This window comes from Aptenodytes forsteri, unplaced genomic scaffold (assembly GCF_000699145.1).
Source record: "Aptenodytes forsteri isolate BGI_AS27 unplaced genomic scaffold, ASM69914v1 Scaffold284, whole genome shotgun sequence".
Classification (NCBI taxonomy): domain Eukaryota; kingdom Metazoa; phylum Chordata; class Aves; order Sphenisciformes; family Spheniscidae; genus Aptenodytes; species Aptenodytes forsteri.
The window spans coordinates 2,080,370-2,097,402 of NW_008794445.1; the positions used below are offsets into that span (position 1 = coordinate 2,080,370).

General features: G+C 40.8%; 1 protein-coding gene across 1 annotated transcript in view; it reads right to left on the minus strand.

Moving 5' to 3' along the window:
- Positions 1-2,906: 2,906 nt before the first annotated feature.
- The window catches only part of DMC1 (DNA meiotic recombinase 1), a 17,882-nt gene continuing 3,755 nt past the window's right edge, over positions 2,907-17,033 (minus strand). Inside the window, exons 2-14 of the mRNA XM_019474824.1 lie at positions 14,314-14,404; positions 13,643-13,687; positions 10,616-10,762; positions 10,230-10,312; positions 9,565-9,617; positions 8,612-8,653; positions 7,324-7,396; positions 6,587-6,678; positions 5,681-5,754; positions 5,470-5,584; positions 4,572-4,632; positions 3,910-4,026; positions 2,907-3,195 (exon numbers count right to left, since the gene is read on the minus strand). Of these exons, the coding sequence (XP_019330369.1) occupies positions 3,126-3,195; positions 3,910-4,026; positions 4,572-4,632; positions 5,470-5,584; positions 5,681-5,754; positions 6,587-6,678; positions 7,324-7,396; positions 8,612-8,653; positions 9,565-9,617; positions 10,230-10,312; positions 10,616-10,762; positions 13,643-13,687; positions 14,314-14,404 (1,063 nt within the window). The 3' untranslated portion in view covers positions 2,907-3,125. The remainder of the gene's footprint in view (positions 3,196-3,909; positions 4,027-4,571; positions 4,633-5,469; positions 5,585-5,680; positions 5,755-6,586; positions 6,679-7,323; positions 7,397-8,611; positions 8,654-9,564; positions 9,618-10,229; positions 10,313-10,615; positions 10,763-13,642; positions 13,688-14,313; positions 14,405-17,033) is intronic.

Consider the following 17,033-nt stretch of genomic DNA (forward strand, 5'->3'; position numbering starts at 1 on the left):
GGTGCGTCGGAGGAGGGAACGGCGGGGCTCTCGGTCGGCTCCAGGGCCCGTGAAGTGTGGAGACACCAGCGTCTTCTTCCTCCGGGCTCCCGGCACAAAATGGCTGCCGCCGCCCCAACCCGCTTCAGTTACGTTACGGGCGGCCGGGCGCTGCGCAAACTGCGGCCCTCGAAAATACCTACGCCTATTCCCGGAAGCCAACTACGCCCTAAACTCGCTTGGCGGAACAGTGCTCCGCGCGGCAGGCAGGATACGAAAGGTGCGTGGCGTTCTTTACTCGAGCCGGGTCCCCGCGTGAGGAACGGAGGGAGGAGAGTAACGCTCTCCCTATTCCTCAAAGTCTGTTACGCAAGGAGTCAACGGCGTAACCCCTTCTAGGTGATAGGGAAAACCTCGGCCGGGGCGTTCGTTACGTAAGTACACGGCGTACGCAAGTTGCGTAATTCAGACTGGCGTAGGGCAGGAAGAGCCCGTGCGTTTTGCGTAAAATTCTTCCGCGTGTTGTGCAGGCAGGATTGGCGGAGGGTCGGAGGATTACGTTAATTTTGCAGCGTAGTCGGGTTTGGAGAATACGGCCTTTCGCCTACGCGCCCGCTGGTCCCCTGGAGGGTGGCAGCGGGGCTGAGGAGACAATAACGGGAGCGCGGGGCGGCAGCGGGGGCACGGCACGGCGGGGGGAGCGGCCCCTCGGGCCACCGCGGCGGCGCCGGCGATGCCGCATGGGTCTGGCGGGTTTGGGTTGTTCCTTCGCTTTTTTCCCCGGCAGATCACTAGGAGGATCTTGGCGCGGCGCTGGGGCAGGAGCGGGAGTGACAGCAGCCATGATGTTTGCGTTCGCCTGAGTACCAGGAGGCCGGGAGAAAATGGCATAACGGGCCCCAACGCGGGTCGTGCCGGCAACCCCCGGTCACACCCCCCCCCCCTCCGTAGCTGCAGGAGGTTCATGGCAACCTCTCCAGAAAGTAAACTGGTAACTAATTCACCCCTTCGTCCACTGTGGTGGTACTGCCTGCAATCGATGGAATGTTTTGAAGTACTCAAAGGACACCGGGCACAGCATAGACACCATGTTTATAGCCTGCTAGCGTTCAACTCCCCAAATCAACCCGAAACTCCTAGCTAAAAGATGAAACAAGCCATAAGGCAATTGCGTGGCATAGGCTGTAAGTTTTCTTGTGCTGTGCTTATGCTTCTAGCACCTACCAACAAGTAGCCAGTCCGTCTGTCCTGGCACAAGAAGCCGTGTCTGGTGGGTGATCTGTGTACACCAGACAAACCAAGCCTTGGCCCAAACCACAGTCGTGCTATCATCAGCAGTGTTTTCCGGGCTATCAGATTATCAAAAATCAGTTACGCTGGCAGAAGAGAAAGTGAGTCCCCCTTTACTTTCAGACCCTTGAAACAAGTAATAGCCCGGAACGAGACACAAATTGTTCACCATTTTAGTTTTACTTTACATATGTATGTATGGCTTATGAGGGAAAGCAAAAAGCAATCTTGGTGCTTAAAATGAAGTATTGGAAGAAACCTGGGCCTTTCTAAGTGGGTGGGAGGGAGTCAAGTGACACTGTAAGCTCTCACTGACACTCGGTACTTGGCCATTAGAAGTGAATGCCTGCTGTGGGACAGACTGGCACATGCAAAGGACAAGAAGCTACATGAAACAACAACGGCTGATCCATTCCCGGCTCTCCCAGATCAGCCAACCTCCCTGCCTTTGTCTCTCCTTTCCACTATGAAAAACAGTGCTTTACCTCAGGAAAAATATCAAAGATACATTAAGAAACCACTCCAGGAAGGCAAACTCTAGCTCTGTCACAAGGTAAACCCTGGCTACAGCATCAGGCTTTTCTTGGATGAATTTCCGGTCATCGCTGCCTTTTTACTTCGTGTTATCTCACATGCATTAGTTAATCCAAATGAAAAAATTCTTGTATCAGTGAGGACAAGCTCTCTAACCAGACACCAAAGTTAGACCCATTCTAATTAGCATTTTTATGCAGGAGGACAAAGTAAGGCCTTCCCTTAAAGCATCGAATATATAAATTGTTGAGTTTATTTTAAAACAAGCAATTCCATGAGCACTGGAGGTAATGCAAACTGAATTGGTATTTTCTCCCCTGACCCCCCATTTCTCTCTTCACTCCCGGCTCCTTCGTTTGCCTGCTGTGACGTGCATCTCTGGCGAGGTTGGAGCTATGCCTGTGCTGGCTGGCCTGTGGGCACGCTCTCTCCAGCCGAGTCATAAGTGCCTTTCCCTCGGCGTAGGTACCGGTGTCAGCCTCTCTCCCCTATCTAGCCACTGGTTTTGTTTTCTTCTGCTTTTTAATAATAATATTTAATAATTTTAATATTCTTACTTATATTAGGAGACTGACAAGGCAATTAAAGTGTGTTTCTTTAGAGAACTAGACAAAAGGTTTTCAAATGTTGGGTTGCATCCAGTTCATTCCTCTCACGAAAGATCAGTGAGATTGTTGAGAGCAGGGTTTGATTCAAAGCACCCAAACATAAGCAGAGTGCTGTTCTAATTCGTAATCTTTATTTTTAATAAGAAAACATTCTCTCCAAAAAGTAGAAAATGCTAAATAAAAATACAAAAATTACCTAGTCAAGATAAAAATGCCTAAAAACATTTTTGAAGTAACTTCTTCGTCTACGGTACATGAGAGTCCATCAAGTCCTTGGGCTGTTCCTCCTGCCACTGCCTTTTCCATCTATTTATGTCAATTTTATAACTGAGTTTATTCCAATTCCGTTCCATTTTGCACTATAAAATTCTACCACATAGACACTCTCTTTGAAAGCAACTAAAAAAGAGTATATTAATCTCATGTGAAAGGACAGCTTTGATTTTCACAAAATGTAGGAAAAGGATTCTTTGAACAATTCACAAGCTTATTTCTTAAATCTTGGTCTGCTGAAAGTTCAATTGAAAAATGAAGACCCTAAATGAACCAAATTCTACTAAGATCAATAAAGCTGAACTGTACATGTAGAGTTCATCCCAATGTTCACCCAAAATATCTCAAATGGTTCCCAAAAGGTAAAAATGCAGCCAGGCACAAATCTTCATCCCAGCTGCCCGGGTGGTTTTCAGCTGTACATTTACATGGGTTTTCTGCCTATTCTTTGGCATCCCCAATCCCTCCAGCAGTTATTGCAAATGTGGCTTCGTTTTCAGGCATCTCAGGGCTGGAGGGGGAAAAAAAAAAAAAAGAACAAGGCACTTGTGGGTTTCCCCACGTTAAATGCAGTTGTGAAAGAGTCCCCGAAATGTTGTAGGTGTAAGCAGCCTGGAATACTTCAACATCTTCATACTGACATGCAAACTGTAGAACGGGATCGATATTATCAAGATCAGAAAATGTGAAATCCACCTCTTGGAAGATGACGAACACAAGTGAGGGGAATGGAGAAGGTGCAGGAAAGGGAAAGATTCTGTCTGTGCAAACTCTCATTTCAATTTCTTAGTCCCTGACCAGAAACAGTGGTCTCCCCGTGCAGTTCCACTAGTACGATTTTTAGTGACTTGCATCTGCCACAGCTTACCAGGTAAAGTGATACTAATTGTGCCAGCAAAACTTAGTAATTTAACAGCTCTAGAATTTTCCTGCCAAGGGACCACCACTCTTGCCAAACTATTTGATGGTCTTCTTTAAGAGATGAGCATCTAGGAGGATTTATGATGGAAGATTACATAATTTAATGTATGCAATATGCAAGACAACTTTAAGTCTGTTAATCGGTTTGTCCTTTCAGATTTTCTCTCAACTTAGCATCCAGAAACGCGGTTAGTTTGAAACCATGAATCAGTTGTCAAATTATTAAATTTCAGTACCATGAACTTTTGTCACCTTACGGTTGCTCATAACACAGCTTCCTTCCTGTGAAGGAAAAGTGATTTACCTGTCATATATCTTTGCAATACGCAGCTCCCCTCTCCCTTTCCTCAAACTAATCCTGGTAGTCGAAGCATGAGCAAGGATGTGGCCCCCAATGGGCTTTTTTGGGTCCGCCTGAAAGCTAAATTAGCAAGAAAATTGTGATGATTCACTGTGCAAATTCCATAGGTTAATACCGTGATTAACTGTCAGATGAGGCATATTGAACTCAGTAATGAATAATAAATAGGTAAATATATCAAAAAAGGACGTTAACACACTTGCCTCGAGAGAGGATGTTCAAATGCTCGATGCTGGCATAATTTTCCTCTCATTAAATTCAAGAGGCTCAAGAAATACACACCTTAAACTTCATATATAAGCTGCTCCAAAACAAAATGGGGTGCTTTTTCAATACTTTCTATGGCTTGTTCTCTTCCTTCAAGTCACAGTGAAAGAAGCCATCGTGCCAGGCAGCAGATAAACATGAAAAAACTCATTACGAAAACTGAGAGAAACCTATAGGTGTCATCCATGAATGATTGATCGTACCAGAGGGACCAATGACCAATCTGAGCCTTCATTTCAGTGCCTCTTGCTCCATACGATCTCAGTTCTCATCTCCGTTACATATGTAGTACAAAAGAGAAGACATTTAAAAAAAAGGAGAGAGAAAAAGTATCTTACGTCATAGTTGCTCCTGGATCAGCAGTCATCTGGTTGGTCACAAACACGGCCACATTATATTCTGCAATAGAAAACAATGCAAAGGTGGACTGTATGCAGTTAGAATTCCAAAATATTCTCCCATCCATGCTAAAAGCAAGGCTGCTGCTGAAGCACTTCAGATTTCAAATGAAAGAGAAGCAAATATTCTTTATGCCTGATGGCTGGAGTTAATCAGGAGACAGCCTCAATTTGCTCCTGTGTGACTTCAGCCAAAAATGAGCACTTTTCAGAATTCCACTGAACAAGTCTTTCTCAGTTCCCATCCTCTCTGTTGGGTCCCTGCCCTCAGCCCCCTCTACCCTCTTTGTCTGTTTGCCTTTTTTCTTTTTTTAATTTACTGCATGAAAAAAACATTTACTCATTCCTCATCAACATTTCTGAGACATTCCAATGAGGAAGAACCCTATTCATCCTGTCATCATCCCTCAGAGTATTGTAAAGTACTGGGAACATGGCAATGGGCACAGCTTTTTTATCTGTCTCTGCCTTCATCCTTTTTTCTGTTCTTAGTGTTTCTTGTGTATTTAGTCCATCAGAATTTGGGGAAGAGAATTTCTCTTACTGGATATTTGTCCAGTTCTACAACCTATTCTCTCATTTAGGACTTCTCTTAACAGTATTTCTAGGAAAACTCCGAATGTTGAATAGTTCTAAAGATTCCTTAATCTGTCATCTTGAAATAATATATTATCAGTTTGATCTTTTTGGTAACTGACAGAGGTGTAAAGTGAGGAAAGATTCCTGGGCCAATGCCTGGTTGATAATACACTCGGTCTACGAGGTGGTCGTGCTACCAACAGCTACTGCTTCAGTAACTCCAGTCCATGTTTTCCAAATTTTGCAATGTTTCCCTTACCTTCTGATATTTTTTGGAGCCTTGACAGCATCTGAGCGAGTTTCTGTTGTCGTTCAGCCAACTCTCCACGACCACTGAAATCCACACGGAAAAGTGCCATTATGGAGTCAATGATCTGCATTGTAATTATGCTAGATAAGTAAATATAGTGAAAGAAAAAAGGAAAACTTATTCTGAAAGCAGTAAGCATACAAAAAAATTAGTCTTGTACCAATAGCTTGAAGATACCAGCTTCCTCATGGAACTTGGCTGCTACATAGTCAAGCAATTCCATCTGATGTTCACCTGGTGGGAAGTACAGTTGCCAAGTGAAATTAGGACCAGAAAGAGCGCTGAAGGAACAAAAGCCTGAATTTTAAAATTCCACTTTAAACATCTGCACTGTTTATATTTTCACTGCCAGCAGTTTTAAATTCAGTGCCCAATAACAAGCTACCTGTACAATACCCAACAGTGCCTGTGCTTCTGCAGGTTCCAGTCTCCACTTGCCCAGCTAACAGAACTTCTTTGTGAAAAGCTTTACAACAAAACTATGCATGAAGACAACTTTTTTGTTAAGAACTGAAAAGCAATATAAACATTTGCATTTAATGTTAAATGACACACAGAAATTGTATTTATCTTATTATTCTTGTTCATACTGTACTCTCAAAATAAAAGTCCCATATAAAACTTCCTTGAAGTTTTAACACAATGTCATGTGACAGAGCGTGTTGGAGCTGTCCCTATAAAGTTCCATTCACAAGATCATAGAGAATTTCTCAACAGCATTTATAGAATTAGCTTACATTCAGGCAATCGTGGTTACATTAATTGGTGCTTTCCTTGCTAAGATGCTACGCTGACACTCGTCATATACATGGCAGAGTTCACTTAATGTTGCGGCAAACTGCAAAACTTTATTGTTTACGTAGTGCAGCTGAGCTAGAATACTTAGGCTGAGCAAGTACAACACCAGAAACAGAAAATGGAAGCAAGCTCATAACTTCTTTTGTTAGCAACAAAACATTCTTTATGATCCTCAGTGGGCAATCTCAGTTAATAAACTGAGAACTATTAAAACAGGAGCCTTAAAGAAAAAACGTACATATCATGCCAGTTGCAATAATGGTCTTACTAGTATATGCACGTGCGTACAGCACGTTGTCAAGTACTGCATCGTGGTCGACACTGAAGCGATCAGCAATGTCACGAAGACGGTCTGGTCGGCTGACGTTAGTCAAAGTTAAGGATTTCTCTTTGTACAAACCATGCTCTGAAAATAATAAAACTCCATTCCAAAATAGAACTATGGAAAACAAAAAAGAATATTTATTTTGATCCTAGAGAAGACTGACTTTTTCTCTTCAGACTGCCCTACATACCCTAAAGATAGCTTAGGGCTCACGATGATAATTCTTTTGTGTTTAGGATTTGAGGCGGGGGGGGGGTTGACATATGGATATCTGTGCTCTAGGAATTTAGCTGTGAGCAAAACCTATTTATACACAGTCTACCACAGATACGAAGTGTTAAAAATAGTGTTTAGTGCTTAGATGAACTTCTCTTGAAGTAAAGAGAAAAGCTTCTATCACTTGTATCATTATCAAGAAGGCATATTAAATCTCAAAAAAAGCCAGTTAAAATAAAATCTGTATCCCAACTCTAATTTTTCCAGCTTGGATTACATCAAATGACAGAGAAAAAAGTCACTGCCTTGTGGGCCACTACACACTGTGCTCTCCAGGCTTTCTGTGTCAGTCATAATATTTTACATGTATGAAGCTATCATCTGGAGCCTCCTACTTGCTTACAACATAATGAACTGTCCTTCCAGTTCATCATACCTGTAGCTTTCAACAGTCCAAAAGATACAAAGTGTTTTCAGTATCGATGAAGATAATCTTTCCACCCGTGTAGCCATTTGGTCCTGGAAGCTGAGCTGTCACTACAGTGAATCATAGACGATCAAAATGAAAAAGCGGGAAAAATATTTTCTTACTCCCTCTATTGTTATATTTTAATAAAATACGACTGCTTATCCATATCACAAAGAACCACCAGTTTTAATCAATGTGGAAATCATGAGTATCTCAAGTCTTACTGCCAGCTTGAGAAAAAACCCAAGCCACTCTTCTCGACTGGAGATCAGATGAGATTTAATGGTGTCAAAATTGTGTTTTACTCAGTACCAGCACTAAATCTGTATATTTTATATTGAAAATAGGTAAGGATATTATTAATAAGTTCTTACTCACAAAGCATCCTCTTAATCCTCTGCCCAAATTAATGGTATTGATTTAGTAGGGTTTTTTCCCAGCTCTAACTCATATGATCAAAAATTCTTTGGATATGAGTATTAACTGATATGTGAATAGTTACTGATTGTGGGTTTAGTCTCTTTGGAGTGAATAAGCTAAAATACTCAATTCGTTCAGTTGCAATCATTCATGCAAAAGGGTATGAATCTGCTGACCATTAGACTGTACTAAATGGAAGAGGCCTTATTTTTCCAGAAGGTGCCATAATTCCCTTTATAATACAGGAGTTCATTTAAGGGAATGTCTGCCTATCCAGTGTCTGGTAACTATATTCCAGCAGCATTAATAGTTACATTGGTTATTATTTACTACTATTTACACATTGAGAGATATCTCTGGGAAATCAGGGTCCTGCTGTATTTGGCACTGCCCAAATATGGTGACTGCCAAAGTCTTTGTTTATCCAGTTACTGTCAGCCAGTGGTATCCTTTCAGTGCCCTTTCAGAATGTCATATTCAGCAAAACCTCTTGAAACCAGGAAATTAAAAGAGTTGCTGAGAAAGAATCTTGCCTTTGCCCTTTTCTGAGCAATGCCCCTGTCCGCCTGTAACCCGTATTTGTGCTCTGCTTTTCCAGATGCTGTGTTTCACTGGTTTCTCTAAGACAGTCTATTGTCTTCTCTCTCCTTATGGCAAAACTTACATTGATGTGAGCAGTATTAAAAAGTAATCATTTATGAGTTCTCTACTCAGAGACAATTAATGGAGGCAAGAGTCGCCAAAGTCTGTTTCACTGTATTTCTAGAGATAAAAGATTCTGACTTGTCTCTATGTGTTGAATTCTGATATAGTTGTAAAGAATGGAGAAGAAACAGCTGTCTGTTTTAAGGTAGTACACCTACCACAAAGGGTGTGAGATAGCTGGGTTTTGCCTGTCCGGAACTCTGTTAAATAAAGAAAAAGAAAAAAAAAAAAGGTCAGGGTTTCTTTTTCTGAGTTTCCCAGGTTCAGGAGTTATTGCAGTTAGAAACACTCTTACTTACAAAATTCACCTCTATCTCTACCTTTTAAAATCATTTAACCCCAATTTATAAATCATATTCTGTGCAGCAGAAATGTGTTACATGAAAAGCAAAATCTGAAATGCTTTCATTTGATCATGCTTGACTGCTAAGGTCATTTATTCTTTTCTGTGTAGAAGTTAAAACCATGTGGCACCTGTGGAAAAGCGTTAATTGGGGGGGGGAGGAAATGGTTAATTCCACTGACCTGGCCAAGTTTCATTTTCAGTAAAATGATCAAGGAGAAGCTTATGAGTTTATTAATCTCATTATATCAAATCATGTCAGTCTGCAGTTTACCTTTTCTAAAGGGAAGAGTACTGTGTTTTATGAACTCTTATTGTTGAAGTGTAAACCACTAACTGATCAAATTTACTATAATAGTAGCTTAATTGTGATTTCAAAATCTTATATGAAATGCAGTGTATCCTAAGTGTGCATAAATGAAATACCTTTTGTGGCAGTTTTGTTACTGGAAAGGAACACAGATTGCATCAGGGAAATCTTTCCTATATGACACGTTAGTAATAGTATTAATAATGCTATGTTGTACTGAATCAGCATGCCCCAAGTCTAATGATTACTCAGCTCAAACTTAGCCTGCAAGCAAAAGAAGAGGAAAAATGGGAGAACTGTAAAAGAAGAGAATTCTTTCTTCTTACCCTCATGCAGGTACTCATCTTTATGACTACAATGTGATAAGTTTGATAGAAGTAATAATCCAGCTTGATTTAAAATTTAAACTCAGTTGCAATTCTTTGTTCAGTAATGCTCATTTAATGTGGTTTTCTCACCTCCAAAGGCCTCAGTGATTGCCATGCTTTCGATCCCACCACCCAGAAGTTTACTGGAGAAAGGGAGAGGATTATGATATAGTTAAACCCACAAAATCACAAGAGAAAAGTAGAAAAGAGAAATTTTTGCTACTTTAAGAAAAGTTATTTCTGCCCTAAAGCCCCTCACTTGATGCATTAAGTGCAGGGCACTAAATGATCACTGATTCATAAAGAACTAACTCTGTCTCAACCTTCCTTTCTGTGTGCAAGAGAAAGATCTGTAGAAATTATTACTGGAAAGAAAGAAAAGAGAAAATACCTTTGAAAAGATAACATTCCATAAAAATATCTCAAGGGAGGTTTTGAAGACTTATAATTTTGACCTGAGACCTGCAGGTTGTTTTGACTAGGTGAAAAAACAATGATACGTTCAGGATTTCTGGATGCAAACTCTGTTTATTTACAATGAGAGTACAAAGTCCAGTCTCCCCTCAGAAAAGGAGTTGGTTTTGTTGCTTACCAACGCAGGCATCTTTGAGCCAGCACTAGCTCCAAATGCAACGTAACCTACGTGTCCTAGCTGGACATTTGTTGCTTTGTATTTTTGTGTCTCATTAAAGGCAATAAATACGATTATTGGAACAACTTGGACTAAGGAAGGATTTAAGTAGAGATCAGCTTACTCAAATTCCTGGCTGCCAGTAGTAATATGAAATACCATCCTCCGTTTTTCACTGTACTCAAAGGCGGTCAGGAAGCCTGGTTCCTAGGGAAGACCGGAGAGAACACGAGAGGTTTATTCTAGCTCTAACCTGAAGGTAAAGTGCAACATCCCACATAAATATCTTCTCTCCACCCTAGCCTCATTTACACAGGTTGGGTATGAAAAGCACCACAGCATTTGTCTGGTTGTTGTAGAGTATAAAGTATTATTCCTTTAGAGTAACAAGCAGAATAATTTTCAAAATTATCTTGATGATGTGGTGAAAAAACCTGTTAAGAGAAATGTTGCACAGCATTTTGGAGGGGCCAGCAAAAGTTTAAACCATTGCGAAAGTGATTGACTTACAATAAGCTTGTTTGCGGCTTCTTTAATCTTGTCCACTTTGGCCTCTGAAAGCCCTTTTACATTGCACAGTGCCCGTCTTGTGGTCATCTGGATTCCTTTGATTGTGCAGATCCCAACTGACTTCAGTTTTTTAATATCTGCTACGTTCTGTGAAGAAAGTTCCCTTCTGTGAGTACTCGTGACAGTTAACAACTAGAAGGCGAAGTAAATCTTCGAAACGCATTTTATTATATGTTCATATGTGTTTGTATTTTCACCAAGAAAGAAATAGATTTACAGTACTCTTTGTTATGACACCAACAACAGAAAACTTTGAGTAATATTGGTGTGAGGGATCATGGTGCAGAGATATCCTGGCGCTTTTGAGACAAAGATGTCTTGGGTCCAGTTGTATTTACTTGTCCCTGTTTGGTGGCAGTCTTTCTAGATCCAAGCTGGTAATGAAGAAACAGTACGGATTATTTCAAACAGTGTGGAGCCCAACCTAGTAAACCCTGTAACACTCAATCTGTCCTTGGTCCCTTAGCACAGATAATCTGTAAACCAGATAATCTGATCATGGATAATTGGGAGCTGAGTCGCAAGGATCGTTGGAAGCTGACTCTAACTGCTGTGCTGTTTCTGCATGTTCACAGTATGTCCAGATCCTCCAGATCCGACCAACACTTTGGGCTGGAATGAACTTACTAGGTTTTCATAAATTGGGTACAGCATGACTTCAGTCAGCACCCTGCTGACACATTTTGCCTCCTCTCACCTCATTTTATGATTCTGACATCACTGGAAACTTAAAGGCAAGCAACAGATTACTCACAAGAAAACATACCATGTGAAAGGTTTGGGATAATACTTCAATTTGCCATTTCCAGCCAAGTTCTTTCCTTGAAAAAAACTATGAACTGGATGTATCATCTATTTATCTAGAGTGTGTGGGTGCATAGGACATAAGAATGGAGAGGGGCTATGTTAGAAATTAGTCATGTTCATTGGGAAGCTTACTTCTCATCCTGTGATGTGTTTTTTGATTATTACATTAATAGAGATGGATGAGGTAAAATCGGTCACGAATGAAAATGACTCGTCCACCCAAAAGAATATAATAACCAGCAATATAAAAAGGATTGAACCATTTTATTGTGTTTTTCTATTAAGACAACAGACTACTGCTGCAAAGGTCTTTTTTCTAGACCAAAACTTTAAATGCATTACCCTGCTTCTGCATTTCCTCAGTGGCTCTGTCTTTCTGGTCACATCAACCTTAAGGCTGTTCTGCATTACAAGTCTCTGTGTGGTAGACCTGGTTATAGAAGTTCTTGTTCTCTCCCTCGCAGATACACCTTTCACCAACAGCTCATGTACCAACCAAGGCCCTAGGACATACTCCTTCTTAGACTACAGTTCAATACTATGAAGTATTCAGCAGTACTCCTGGCTTAACGTACTGACACACCTGCCCCCTTATACCAGCTGCTTGTCCTGATCCTCTACCTTATGTTGTATGCCTCTGAGGTGGAAAAGGGAGCAGACTGACAATTTACAAATAAAAAAAACAAACCACATTTTTTGTTGTGATAATTTTTGGACTAATTGATTCACAAATCCAGTTCACAGGGTGACTACAAAAGCAGATGTGCCAGAAGAAGGGATAGCATACTCCAGGGGCAGGAACGCTCAGGCAAGGCTGTGGGGTCACAGCACCTTAATTCCTACCAAACACTTTTGAACATCAAACCACAGCCTAGATTGTGCTAATCTGACTCCCTTTGCGGCCGCACTGTCAGATCTAGTAAATATTTCTGTCTCTACTCCTAGGAAAAAAATTCTAAACCCACAAAAACTATTTCTTTAAGCAAATGAATTTAACAGGTAAGGGCCATCATATGTTCACACAAGATTTTAACTGGCACAGCCAAGAACAAAAACTTCCCCTGGGGAAGATGTGGGAATAACCACTTGGAAGGAAGAATAAGAAAAAGGAGTGGGAAACCCTTATTAAGCCAGAAGACCAGCCTAAGTCATTATTCTTTATTTTCAAGATCTTTCATACTTTAGTATCATTCTCTGCATACTATTCCTCATTTAATATTGACAGGCTAGTACAGCTCCCTTCCAGCTCAGGAGGTCAGCCTCTTTGGTCAACTTGTTAAATTTTTAACACAAGAATTTGTGTATTTTTCCTGTGTCGTCCCATAGTTAGAGCTCCCAACCTCATGATCCTCCTTCAGAACTCTCTTTAAAACTGTCAGTGAATTGCCAATAAAAAAAGTTGACAACAATTATGCTGCTGACATGCTGAGCCCAGCAACTATAGTGCTGACTAATGCTGTCTCATTGTGTCTGTGTCCTCCCCATCTGTAGCTTTCTGTAGTCATTTATATTAGAGTTAAATCTTACATTACTTCAGGCAAACCCAACTTTTTATTCTGCTTCTATAACACTGAATATAATCGGGTTCTGATCCATGAGCCAGTCTCCTAGATAAACATATAATAATAGTAATTCAAATAAATAGGTGATGTTTATGTGATAATAATGATGATGATGATAACGATTATAGGAATTCATGCTGATGAAGAAAACTAACCACTTATTTCTCTAGCTACCAATATTTCTTCACTCCCACTCTACCCCTTCACCAGCATGCTGGAAATAGTATAGGAACAATTGTCGCAGTGTAATTTCACAGGCATCAAAAATGCAGGAGTAATTACAAAGATTGGCAGGAACAGGAAGTAATCTATCACACAGTTTTCAAATAAATTAGCAAGTAGTTGGTTTTTCAAGAGTGCTGGGTGCTAAATACTTTCAATAACTTGTCACTTTATTTAGGAATCTGATGGGAATGAGATTTTCTGAAAACCTGTCTTATCACCAAAGGCAAAATTTGTCTTCACATAACTGATTTAGAATTTATTGCAAGGAGGAATTTCAGTTACTTGTATCAATGTGTATACACTTTTGGAGAAATGACCTTACAATAGCTTTATGTGGGCAATTCTGTGTCATAAAGTCATTGCTAATACTTACAATTCCATGCTTCTGTAGCAGGTCAATATCCTGAAAAAAGGATTCCTAAAAAAAAAACCAGCAGAAAGAAATAGATTTTGCTTTTTCTTGTAATTACATCTATCTCATTATGTGTCTGTTTCAAATTTGTAAACATTTAGATGATTTTCCCTAATAACACGTAACTTGTTGGACTACCCAAATAAGCAAAGCCATAGTGAGCCAAGAAGGCCTACACATTTCCTATCACCTTCTTCATAAAGTGTATCTTTGCAGGCCAGCAATCCTCTGCTGTGCTAATAAAATTTGCATTATGATCATCATCATCTTGATTTTTTCTGCCACAGTTCCTCAGCTTTTTCAGGCTGATGACCATTCCTTGGAAGCATAAAATTACCTGATAGTCCCCTTGCATTTAATATAGAAGTGTAAAATATAAAGAAACAATGATAATCCCATTAAAAACTGTGCATAGCTTTTGAAAGGTTAATGACGAGCACTTGAAGAGCAAGGCTGTACAGGGACTAGGAGAGTGAGATCTTCTTGGTATTAGACTGGAACAAAATTTTAAATGCATTGGACTCCCTGATGGTCTTTGGGGACCTCCTGTCTCTCCGTGGATTTCATAACACTATCAAAATACCTTCAAACAAAATTTGCTGCACATATTTTTCAATAAACCATAAATTTACCTCATCATCCTGGTATCCTGGTTCTTCTTGGACTACTTGATCCTCCATGGCTTTCATTGTGAAAGAACAGGCAATAAAGTATTGATCACTACTGGGAAATGCAAACAAAGATAGTATTGGGGTGGCAATAAATGAGTAAATGACTGTAAAAGGACTTTTAAGAAGTCCTTGAACTACAGAACCTTCTCAGAATGCCATCACATATGGATTTAAACTCGGATTCTCCTTCCAACTCTTCGTTATCTGACCTACCAGACCAAAAGGAGAAAATCTGCTGCATTACTCTCAGATGAACCAGTTTGGCTAGAAAGGGTTTAACAGGTATTAGGAAAAGAGATCTCATTCCCTTGTGAGAATGTTGGGTCAGAGTGTGAGTTTGGAGGTGGGAACATTTTCAATGATTTCTCATTAGTGGAATTTATTCTGGTAAGAAAGTTAAAGGCAGTGTATTTTTATAACAAAAGTCAGCAGAGTTGCAGACAGAATGGGTAGCGGAAAGGCTATGCAACATCTCAGCTTCCCCATCTTTATGTGACAGAAAGCCCACAAAACAGTGCTGTTGAGAAGGCTACAACTCCTTAGTCATGTATCTTGAGAGTAGACTATAAAGCTGTATTTGTTTTCAAGTTCTTGCTGGAGTTCAGAATACCTAATAAATGCTGAAGATGTGCAAGTAGTGCCTGTAAGAAGTATGTTTGCATGAAGAGAATAAAAAAAGGGTAATAAAAATCTGAGGCTTTTTTTATGCAAAAATATACACAGAGAACTTATTTCACGGGTTTTCATGGTTAACTTCCCATGTCTGTACTCCACTACAGCTTCACTGCCCTCTTTATCTGTCTTCCTATAAGCAAGGTCTAAAGCCAGAATAGGCACTTACCGATAGTATGGTCAAATAAAAAGCAAAATATTATCTCTTTAAATTTTATGAATGAAAGAAAAATTGATACAAAGTAGTTCCTTAGAAATATGATCTTACAAGCTGCTGTATCAGTTTTGTGATTTTGTAAATGGATAGGTTGCTTCTGTCTCAATTGTGAGCTTGCCTTCACTGTTCTAGCTATGGCTGATCAAAAGCTTTGTAAACTACCTCATCCAGATGTGTATACATGTTTGCTTGCTCATCCTTGTTAATAAAATCCATGAAAGGTAAGACGGGTTTATTATGAAACTACAAGATGGGCGATGTCTAACAAAGGACGGGATAATTTAGACTAAATATCTGCAAATAGTTTTTTTCAGCTTCTAAATGGATACTTAAGGTCTGCCTAATTTGCTTGCAAGAATCTTGTGTATACAGAGGATGGGAGAAGTGAGAAAGAAAATATTATAATTTTAGAATGATCTTATTTGGTTTTGGAGTGAAAATACAATGGAGTCACTTCTGTTAGTATTTAATGGAAATATTCCTATAAAATCAGTTGTTTCTGATAGTGTCAGGATATATTTCATTTCTATTTCAGAACCCTGACAATTATGGAATGAGAAATCATGCCTTCACATCATGCTTTATATCAATCAGAAAAATAATTAGAGTAAATAATTAATTAAAAAATACTTGAAGAGATTTTAAAAACCCCTTAGCTTCAAAAACTGAAGGAAGAAAAACAAGTAATGCAAAAGGCATTACAATCCCCTTCTCCCTTAAAAATATCCTCCTGAAACGCACTATATAATCCTGCACTCCAAGCACAGCTGAACAGGTCATGGGATCGTTCTCCTACTCCCCATCCTTAGGCAACTGGCATCTCACAGCGGAAAAACGAGGCAGACCCAGACCTGTGCCTTCCTGCAGGCTATGAGGGAAAATGGAGAAATTATACCACACCCTACTAAAAGCTTTAGGGATGAACAAAATCCTCCTGTTTAGTGGAGAGTCCTCTTGTTGCTGCTGCGTTGGCTCACCGAAGACTCGGAGGATTTCAGCCACCGCTGCCTGCAATGAACCAGATAAAAGAGTGTAAGTCTGAGACAACACAGCAAATCCATGAAGAAATGAGGATCTTTGTGCGGAAACACTTTTGTGGCACCTCAGGTGCCCCGAACCCTGCTGTTACCGCCCTGGGAGCTATTCATTAGGATACATGAGCAAGACCTGTGCGCTGCACTCCTTTCAACAGATACAGACTGTCGGTGTGACAGGGACCCGGCCCCAGCACATAGTGTTGGGTTTAATGAGCTGGGTTTGAACTGACAGAAACATCGCAGCTGACTTGACTGGAGCGGAGTTTGGGCCCCTATGCTAGGGGCAGGAGGCAACCTCACCTGCCCCGAGGGGCACCCTGGTGAAATTTCACATCTATGAACTCGGAGGAAAATAAATGATTAATCATATACCAACACACGGATTTATTTGGCTTTTCCCTGCCAGCTGCCTTTTCCGGGGATGTAAATTTCTGTTCCCAAAGGGTGAGGCACGGTAGAATTTCCCTCCCCCGTGGAGCACCAAAATTCCTCGTCAAAATTACAAAAATTATTAAAACATAGCTCATCCCCGGGCACCTTCGGGAGCGCGGGGCTGCGAGTGGTTACAGCACCCCAGCGCGTAGGGATCTGAACCCCCTAAACCAACCCAGCTTGCAGTACCTGCCCGCCCGCCTTCCTCCGCCTGAGGGAACAGACCCGGCGCTTTTCCCGCCGCAGCGGGGGCGGGGGGGGGGAGCTGCCCTCCCGCCACAACGCAGCGGCAGATGGCTGTCTGCCCGCTCGCCCCGGGGTGC